Source organism: Vigna radiata, unplaced genomic scaffold, assembly GCF_000741045.1.
Source record: "Vigna radiata var. radiata cultivar VC1973A unplaced genomic scaffold, Vradiata_ver6 scaffold_380, whole genome shotgun sequence".
NCBI classification, from domain to species: Eukaryota; Viridiplantae; Streptophyta; class Magnoliopsida; order Fabales; family Fabaceae; genus Vigna; species Vigna radiata.
Window position 1 is genome coordinate 127,655 of NW_014542417.1, and position 11,057 is coordinate 138,711.

Sequence of the window (11,057 nt, forward strand, 5' to 3'; positions counted from 1 at the left end):
ATGACCACTCTCAAGACGTTCTATCTATTTTAAGTTCGGTTGCACACGCAAAGCAACATGTCTCCCAAAACCTGACTTTGGTTTTCTTTATTTAAAAAGTAAGATTTTTAACTTTTTGAAAGATTTTTTCATGCAATAATTCATTTCTTAAAAGTAATTTCTACCAAACATGTAGATGTGAAGGGATAAACAGTTTATTTAAAAAAATTATTCAATAAATTCTTTTCAAATGGAGGTGTATTTTAAATTTGTGGAAACTATAGTCTCACTCAAAATCACACCCAAAAGAAAAAAAGAAATATATTTTCACTACACTTCACATCAGCATTTGGGTTAAGCTGGTATTTATAGTACTAATATTAGAGAGCACCAATCATGCTACAAACTTGTAGTGACAACCATGGCAACTACTATTAATGTTAGTCATTGTTTAACTTTTAGTTTCAGTTTTGGTGTTATCAGTAATATAGAATCTGATATATTGTTATGTGATCGTCATCAACCTTTGAATGTTTCACTTTAGCCCAGCTCTCGTATATGTATTCAAGTGAAATCCTAATGCAACAAAAAAGAGTCATAACTCAACAGCAAAATGAGTTATTTTGCAGAAGGTAGCACAGTTCTTATACATAGTACAGTTACAACGAGTCAAACTTATTGATTCCAAATCACCTACTAAGGAACTACTTCCCCATCTAGAAAACCAGTAAACTGATGAGGAAGCCTTTGCACCTTTACTTTCAGTTGTTTCAGTTCTCTTAAATCCTCCACCCATATACTGTAACTTGAGTTCTTAAAGAGAACATCACAAGACACCTCTTTATTTTCTACTAAATTTATGGCATACTTCTCAAAATTTTCAATTTTATCCCACAAAAGAGACAACTTGTTAGCGTCTATCTCGCTTCTAACACAATTCAACCAGTCCCTAGCTTCTTCCACTCTAGCCCAAAAGCATGAATCTTGGGTAAGACTCGCAAACTTGCTCCTCTCCTTGTTTTCTTCTGCAGCAGTAGTAACAGTTCTGTCCTTCCACCACCTATCAAAAATCTCATATCTTCTCTCTCTACCATGCTGCATGTAATGATACCCCTTGGCTCTATGCATCCCTTTCCTCCCATAATACTCAGCAATGTCTAGTGGCTCAACCAATAGTTTATAGGAGTGTGAAGCATTGACCCACTTGGCTCTCTTGTCAAAGTCATGAGGCAACTCACCTCTTTCCAACATGTCAATAACGTTGTTCCAAAACCTTGCAAGCTTGCAACGGTTAATGTTGATTTTCATGTCCCTTTTGGAACTGGAAGAGTCTCTGCTTTTGAACGAGTCGTAGTAACCAATTTGGTCGTCTTGCTCATCGCACCAATTCTTGTACCATTCTATTTGAGCTCTCAGAGGGTTCACCTTGGATAAGCTAACTGCTAGGGTTGCTGCATTCAGATTTGGTGAAGGGCCCATTCTCCTTGTTTTCTTCAGACATTCCTTGGCGGATGTGATAGCTGATTCCTGTTGGTTATATAACAGTATAACTAGTTCAGCAAAAATATTCATGACTGACCAATATAACTACGTAATGAGAAGGCACTGCAAAAATCATAGACGCTGATTTTCCAATAGGGTAAATCCTCCCACTTGAGTTCTTCAAATTGTAAGCCATAAACACTTAAATCTTCAACTTCACAGAGACTTTGCAGAAACAGATTGGATTTTGATAATTCAAGGTTTAAGAAGAAACAGGATATTATCATTATCCACCTATCTAAAAGTTTAAGCTGTTTAGTTGATAATGTTTAGTCCCACCTGGCACTAAATTATATAGAATCTGAATCTATGAACCGAAAGCTTTAAATATGAATCATTTTGCATAACATCTCTAAAAGATTTTGCAATTACCTGATTTGCTATGCCAGAAGACTGGATGGCTAATTCAAGCCCTGCTTCATAGCTCGAGTCAGGAATGTTCTTCTGCATGGAAATTTCCTGATTCAATGTCTGTGAAGACAATTTATTAACATAGTATCCATACTTGAGATGGTCTTCAATACTACTAACTGGAGAACCAGCTGCAAGCATCAAGTGCAGCATCTTTATGATTGCAGATGGACTATCTAAACACACTGCTCCTTCTTCTGTGACAAAAAAGTAGTTCCCGAAAGGGTGATACAAGATTGGCACAGATGTTTCTCCCTCCTGTGATGCTGCTTCCAAGTAATCCATCACAGCATTGAACAAGTTAGCTTTCTCTTTTTCTGATATCTGATTTGCAAGGTTTCCAAAATCTTCTGAGGTCATGGAAAAGTGCCAAAACTGTAGCAGGGAATTTAGCTGAGTAGTGAGAAAGGTTATGGGGGCAAAGAGCAACCTTGGCATTATGTCATGCTTTGACACCACGTGGCAGAAGTTGCCGCCCCATCTTTCTCTGAAAATGCTTTGAGAAAAGGCTTCGTTCCCAAGCAATGGTGCCCCAAAAGTGATGCACAATATTGACACAGAGGAAGAGATGGATTGTAGGTAAGACAGAAGCCAAAGACTGCACAAAGACGCAGTGGCTCCTCCAATTGAATGTCCAGTGATCACAATTGATTTAGTGTCTTTGTTTCCCACTATTTCCAACATCTGAGTTGCAATATTAAATTTTAGCAGTTAGTTAAGAATACCAATAAGATTCTGGGGAAATAAGTTTGAAGAACAAAAAATTAAATGCCCTTTAAGGATATTGCTATGAATATTTTTACTTTTAACTTCATCTTCATCTAGTTGTATGCACAAACAGAAAAAGAAAAAGAAAAGGTAACTCCGAAAAAGACTTGGCAAGACTTGAAGTGACGGTCGTAGGGCATAATCTGTGAAAATAAAACCCTTTGCTTTGTATGTGAAAAGAACAGTTCCAAAATTGACTTTTTGTTCAATTTCGCAAGGTAGGTGCCATGGGGTTGTTAGAGTCAAGAGCTCCCACCACACGCCAAGACTCAAGTCTTGTGTTCTTGCTCCCCGACTTTGGCATAAAATTAGAAACTTACTTATTCTGCTGTGATAACTATGACTCGAAAACAACCATGGTAAGAAAAGTTGGGTTTAACCTACCCAAATCATCGAGACACGTGTCAGTTTCAGATATTATGCGTTGTCTAATTCTTGTAATATTTTTCATTTTCTTATATTTATAGACCTTTCAGACAGTTTACATAGACTATTTTTCCAAATAAAATGCTACCTGAGGATATAAAAATTTAACTGTACGGAAACATTTCACCGGTCAACTAGTGGTGATGAAGACAAATTTGTCACAGATATTTGTCCATTAACAAAAGGATAATGATATTTAGACAACATTTTTTTGACAACACTTGAACATTGATTACGTATCAATCTGTGATTGGTCAAAAATTACTCCACAATCAATAATAATAATCATAAACACTATTGTGGTGTAATTTTTGACCAAACACAGATTGACACGTAATCAATGTTCAAATGTTGTCAAAAAAATGTTGTCTAAATATCATTATCCTTAACAAAAACCCTACTAACCCTAATATAATAATGATGAAGGCATTGAACAACGTAATGGAAGTTTTACTCGCTTATTTCACGCTGAAAATTCAACCCACACTTCTTGTTTATGGCATGATTTGCTTGGTGATGGACGCAACTGTTACCAAAAAGTAAAAGTCAACCATTTTATTTTACAATCTCGAATCAAACCGATGTTTTGTTTTCGTTATTACATCAAATGTTTCAGGCACTGATCAAGGTGGCTTGGTTGTTAGCCGTCGTAGGATAAAATGATTGCTCATTGGTGGGACCCATGTCAGAATATGAGGTTGTAGGGGACCTTTCACATTGCGAAAATGTATTTTGCTTCTCTCTTTCGACTTTTCATAAAATTTATTATAAAAACTTGCCAAAAATAGATTAAAGGACCAATGAACGCCGTGGAATTTAATAATTAATAAATATCTACAGAAAAAAGAAAAAAAAAATCGTGAACGGTACTTTGGGAGTGGGAATATTATTAGCATATACCGACGAGTTAAAAATAACACAATCCATTGTTGATTTGAAGAGATTCAGTGGAGGTGGATTCTTAAAAGAGTTAATGCACTTTTAATAAAGGGATTTATTGTTTAAATAATTAATGTTTCTATAAGAAAACAGCTTAATTTATTGTTTTTATATTCTTAAGTTAATAACTTATTCTAAGATTAGCTTAAATCTCAGTGGTATTTAATAAATTAATTTAGCTATTAGTATTTCAACACGTAACTTCCCTTTTATCTCTCAGCCTTCATTCATTATCACGTCTTCTCTAACTCTAACAAAGAAAGTCCGAAAACGCCATGGAATGGATATCGAGTTCATCTACCTAATTACTGTCCCTTTCAACCTTTTTCCCTTTTTTCTCGATTTTTTAATCAATTATTACCATTCACTTTTCTTTTTCTCTTTATATGTTCTATCAATTGATGAGCCAAAATTAACATCCCCACCAAACTACGTCATGTGTAACCATGACAATAATAGAAGCAACCCAAATAATAAAAAAAATAAGCTTTTGCAGCAACAATCTTCCCATTTCCCAGAATCAAAAACTCATAAAATTTACTCAAGCTAACACAAACTATATATGGATACATCAAACCTCAACAAATGCACATAAAAAGATGCTAACATTTACATAATTGATTAAAGGTAATTATTAATTAACTCGAACAACATACTCAACTCAGCCAAAATTATAATTGACAAAATTTCAATTCAGGTTTTCGTTTCTTATTAGTTAATGACTGTATCAAAGATTATAGGGAAACAGTGACACCCCGTCCTTCTATTTTTGGTAAATAAAATGAAAATGAAAATAAAAGAAAATAGTTGACAGTTTTAGCAGGTAATTTATGGAGCAAGAGAAAATATTCTTCACCGAATGTAGACAGAGAAGAAAGCTATATTTTCACGTACTGTTAACAGATAAAACTTCAATTAATTATGATCGATATAAATAAAGTGTAAAAAGCGATGAAATAAGTTGTGCTCATCCGAGTTATGTGAGAATTTATCTTCGATTGACACAAGTATGAATTGAGAAAATGAAAACAAACCTGGTTCTGGAAGGAATTGAAAAGGGAAAGGAAGAGATTGAGCATGGCGGCGTGAACCATGACAGGCTCCTCCGGCTCCTTGCTCCGCCGCGGCGAAAACAGGGGCACGCCGCCGATGCTGTCGAGTGGCACCAAGTCCCTCGAGTTGGGGTCGGAGGCGCCGGGCATCTGGACGCCAGAGAAGGCGACGTAGACGGAGGCGGCGACACGGTCCGTCACGAAGGTGCGGAAGGGGGCGGCGTTGGCCTGGGTGCAGAGTCGCCATGAGTCGGAGAGAAGCGGCGTGGAAGAGATGAAGGAGGCGAGCATCTGGCGAGACTCGAACCTGTCACGGGTAAATCATGGGACTGAATTGCTTCGACTTTTCTCGGAAAGTTTTTTAGGTTTTGATTATTCTTCTTTGTGTTTTTTTTTTTTTAATTTTTGTTTTGGAAAAGTTAAGAAAGAGTGAGTACTTACGGTGAAGGTTCGTTGGAAGCCATGCCCATGGAATAGTGGGTTTTTTCTTCGATGTTTCTTACGTTACGTTGGAGTCTTGCGGAGACTGGAATTTGGAGAAGTTTGAATGAAGAACACCTTGAATTGCTACCTTTTACATTCCTTTGAATATTGCATTTATAACCTCTTCTACTACTCCTTTAACTCTTTTTATTTTCTTTTAACTTTTAAATTTATTCTTCAAAAACATTTGTATCGGGTTTTATTAATAGCTATATGAATATATATGAATAAATTGTATAATGTCTTGCGACGACTTCAGCTAATTTTTACTTTTTAATATCTCACAAATTAAATAAAATTGAAATTTTTTAAAAAATATTTTCTATAACTTTTTAATTACAGTATTTAAAAGTTATTTAAATTATATTTTTTAACTTTTTAAATATAAAAAGTATTTTTCTATTTATAATAATATGTTATAGAGATTTTTTGTAAAGATTTTTTTTTTCTATTTTATTCTTCATAACAACACCATGAGCACCATCGTATCATTGTGGAAAGAGTTCGTCTCACTTTTATATCCTACCTCACTGACTGTAACTGCATTTGTAGTCTCCTTTACAAGACATTCGTAGACTCTCCTACAAATTTGTTCGAGTAGTTCCGCAATCTAGCTAAGGAAAATGAATTCTTGCCACACAAGGACAATGACCACACCTTCACCCCCACACAACAAAGGCTTAATACCCAAACAACCCTTCCAATGCACATAAGGCAAAAGGAAACACCTATCCGTAGATAGCACCAGGATTTACGTGGTACAACAAGTAGACTTATCCTCCACTCTCATGCTCATCAATTACAAACTTAGGTACATCCCAAGACTCATTCATGCTCTAATTCTCAATCACAAATCAAAATTGACCTTAAACATAAACATTACTCTCATTCTCCGAGTACCAACACGTTCCACTATTTCTTATGCTTGGTCCATGTTCATTCTTCATCAAATTCAACATTTTTCACAAAAATGCAGTCTGATAATCGATTATCACTTTGGATAATCGATTATCTCAGTGAAAATTACCCAAAAACATCACTTAAGAAGGGATAATTGATTATCATCCTAGATAATCGATTATTCCTGCAACCAAACTCAACATCGATGCGCAAATAATTGATTATCACTAATGATAATAGTGATAATCGATTATTGTCGAAACAAAAATCATCTTGGACATGATTCAAACATTTAAACATACATACATTAACCCTAAATCACGTGAAAACATACTCTCCATATCATACACACATTCAAGCATCACACACTTATGTAACATGCTCAGACACATATAATACATTACTTGAATCATCCAAATCCAATCATTGACATGTTATACTCAATAAAACCCAAATATAATGCATATGATTAATACCACACCCTTACACATATATTTGCATGGAAAACCCTCCAACATCATAACTTTTTTCTCTCTTAGCATCAAAACCCTTTATTGGGATAACCTAACAAATCATATATACATTCATAGAAAAAACCCAACACAAATATTACATAAACCTTATGCTCATGCATACACAAACCCTTGCCTAACAATAGTAAAAGATAATCATAATGATATACACATACATCAAAACAAAGATTATCAATCAAGATAATCAACAATACATATAAGATATAACAACAAACAACAATGGTAAGTTTCCCCATACCTTAACCAATCCTAAGGCTTTATCCATAACCCAAAGCACCACCAATCTTCCCTTTGCCTTAAAGGTTTTTGTTTCTATTTTTATTATCTCCTAAAGGTCTCTTTCTTTTGCTTCTTTCTTTGATTTAGAGTTTCTTAGGTTTCTGAACACAAATGTCACCTGTCTCTCTATATCTTAATATTTATAGAACAACCCAATTTTATCTCTAATATCTTCTCACTTATAATGATATAATTTTAAAAACCAAATCTATTTAAATCTTTATTCCCTTCTATCTCACATACATCATGTACCATTTTATTTTATTTTATTTACACATTTTTACTTCCTAAACCCCTTTTATTTAATTTCTTCACCATTTAAATAAAATTAAAAGACCATTTTGCCCCTAAGAAAAAATACCAATAAAAGAAAGGTTTCCCTTAACTTCCTTTCTTCCTAGAATTGAACCCACACTCATTTAATCCTAATTCATCCTAATTTATCCTTCCATTAACAAGCCAACACATCATACTAATAATATCACACACTCCCTGAATCACCCAATTATCAATATATCAATCATATATTGCATTTTATTTATAAAACATAAATAACTAGCATATCAATTATAATTATAAACAACATCTAAACATTAAACTTAATTGCCAACAATAACACTCAAGTCTCAAAACCTACTTTATCTCCAAATTACTACATTTTCCCCAGGTCTTACGCACACATATACACCCACACACACAACTACACACACCTACGCACACACACACACCTTACCTTATATGTTTAAATAGTTAAGAAAGGTTGACGTTGTTGTTTAAAGTACTTTCTCAAAAGGTGTAATGAACAAATAGATAAAGATTGTCATGATGATAATGTCTTAAACTCCTAATATCACAAGTATCCAAGTAGAGATTATTGTTCAATGACCAAAAATTTTTTAAGTTATAGTAAGGATCAAAGATAAATAGAGCACAAAGACTATCAAATGAATTACAGATACAATTCTTACAATCATTAGATGATATATAAGAAAAATATAAGAAATACAAAAAGTGTCTTGCACCTAATAAAAAAATTAAGAAATATGTACTCCTATCATCAAAATACAAAAGTGTCTTTCATGTAGTGTCAAAGTATAACTTAACCTATTAATTAAAAGTGGAGTTTGAAATTTATTCACATCGTATAAAAATACAATTGATGACTCCTTAAACACTATGAAAGGCAGAAAAAGAAACATCATAATTATATAAGTGATTTCCTATTAGAATTGTAACATAGTAAAGCACACTAAAAACCTATTAAAAATTTGAGTTAGTATTGTTGATTTAAAAGATTTCAAATTAGATATGACAAATAAACTCTTCATGTGGGTATTGTCCAAACTTCGTTTTGATGAGTAATCCCCACATCAACTACATATGGGTATAGGTATAGGTAATACTTGACTTTTCTCAATTAAGTATAGAGATGGAGATAAGTATGTACAAACCCACTTCTTTTCATACTCGCCCTAATATTTATCTTGTTCTGTTTAAATTAGTAAAATATTCATAATTTATTAGTTATATATATATATATATATATATATATATATATATATATATATATTATTTTCGTATAAATCTTTCATTTAATAAGTAATATAAAAAACTTATCTTTTTTATTCTCTTTGATCCTTCATTTGTGTTTTATACGAAGAACTTTTGTATGCTAAAACAATTTTTATTTTTTCTTAACTGTTATGACTAGATTGATATTTATAAAGTTTTTCTTAAATCTTCAGAGTATTTTTTATCTTATCATATTTTAAATTATACATTTGTTTTCATTTATGTTATTTCATTTTATAGTGTATCAAATTGTTTTTAAAACGTACATATAAACATTTTTACTTTTTTTAATATTTTTATTTATTGTTTATTTTTATTATGTGAAATGTTGTTTTGATGAATTTTTTAATATAATTATTTTTTTAATTTGTTTCATAAGTGTAATTTTATCACCGCGATTAATATAAAAAAGTTTTATTTACAATAATATAATGACTTAATTCATTATCCCAAATCTTATTTATCACCAGCATAAATTGAAATTCAAATGATAAAAAATTTTCATTTAATATTAGTTTAATATTTGATTTTTATGCGATCTGATTCATGTGGTGAATTATATTTTTTATTAATATGTAAAAAAAAGACTTAATTAGAATTTGGAGAAAGGAAGTAAATAAAAATTTAAAATATTTTAAAACTTAAAAAAATCAATTTTATCAGACTTTATTTCATTAGCTATTGCCATTTTCATAAATATTTTGGTCCCAAAATATTTATTTCGAACATTAATTTGAAATATATCTAATTATAATTCATTTCTAAATATTTGATTCAAGGAGCTTAGTTAGTGTGTAAGACTCCCAAAATTTTCACACATTGGTCATTAAAATATAATTATGTATGTAATCTCATTGTTTTAAAATATGAGTATTAAAAAAAATATTTTTTCTAGAGATAAAACTCAAACAACTATTGAATTTGAAAACATGAAGAAATCTGATAATATTTATCATGAATTTTTTACTTGTTTACTTGCTATTAATTAATAATTTTGTTACTAAATTTCTAATATCATATTCATGAAAAAACTAGTTTAAAATGTAAAGTTAACTATTTTATCATGGATGCTGTTAACCATCCAAATTTGAAGAATATATCAACCATATTTGAATTGTTTCAATCTTTGAGAAGAATAAGAAATACATTTTACATTTTTTTTCTATAAGGAGTTATCAAAACAAGATTACAAAATAAAATGAAATATAAATTTCTTGCACACAATATGATTATTTACATTGAAAAATAAATAGTTAAAAATTTTAGTTTTGATTTATTGATGATAGGTTCAATAATTTGAATAAAGTTGTCAAAATGGATTATTCGGCCAAACCCACCACGGATTGGTCACTTAGTGAATCAATCCAATGACCAATCTAATCTGACTCATATATTAGTGAGTCAAAAAAATTCGAACCTGATCCGACCCACCACAGATTCGTGGATAAACAGGTTGACTCATTAACTCACTTAATTACAATTTTTTTAAAATAAAAAAAATTACAAGCTTTCTATAATTCAAATCTCAACAATTTCCACTCCCAACATGGATATTTGCTTAATTTTGAAAATAGGGAACTTAAATAATTTTTTCAAGCAAAAAAAATAATAAATAATTTTTTTTATAAAACTAAAATTAAATTTTAATAAAATAAAATTAGGTAAATGGGTTGGTGGGCCAACCTAACCCACCATGGGTTCAACCCGCATGAACCGGATTTAAATCTGACCTGTATAAAAAAAATACAATTTTTTCAAACTCAACCCGAACCGAACCTATGGTAAGCCGAGTTGGCCCGCAAGTTGTGATCCATTTTAATAGTTCTAAATTTAAAAGAACAAAGAATAATATTTTTTAGATATATATGATTTTTTTATAGTTATAATTATATTAAATTACATATTATTTTTTGTTGTATTAATGACAAAGATACAATATATAAATTTTGATTATATTATTTTGTCTCTCTAAATTAAGTAGTCATTTAATATTAGAAAAACATATTATTTGATAATATCATATTTTCTTTGTCATGGTTCTTTATTTTTCTATAAAAGAATAATTAATTGATATTAAAATAATAATAAAAGATAGATAATGTAGATGAGATAAAAATGTTATACATGTTAAGGATAAGAATGAATTTGGATGAATGATCTTGTTATCATATCT

At 31.3% G+C, this 11,057-nt stretch overlaps 1 protein-coding gene across 1 annotated transcript; it reads right to left on the bottom strand.

Moving 5' to 3' along the window:
• Positions 1-574: 574 nt before the first annotated feature.
• Positions 575-5,719, bottom strand: LOC106780072 (lipase-like PAD4). Its single transcript, XM_014668309.2, has 4 exons — positions 5,559-5,719; positions 5,100-5,424; positions 1,894-2,616; positions 575-1,506 (listed from the first exon to the last, which is right to left on the bottom strand). The coding sequence occupies exons 1-4, from the start codon at positions 5,585-5,587 to the stop codon at positions 676-678; spliced, it is 1,908 nt and encodes a 635-aa protein (XP_014523795.1). The 5' UTR covers positions 5,588-5,719; the 3' UTR covers positions 575-675.
• Positions 5,720-11,057: the final 5,338 nt, after the last annotated feature.

Bases quoted from the DNA above. Each gene is read 5' to 3' on its own strand.
- LOC106780072 (XM_014668309.2), bottom strand. From the start codon at position 5,587: ATGGGCATGGCTTCCAACGAACCTTCACC. The intron at 5,425-5,558 runs GTAAGTACTCAC...TACCCGTGACAG, and splicing joins GCTTCCAACGAACCTTCACC to GTTCGAGTCTCGCCAGATGC. The intron at 2,617-5,099 runs GTTTGTTTTCAT...ATTGCAACTCAG, and splicing joins TCAATTCCTTCCAGAACCAG to ATGTTGGAAATAGTGGGAAA.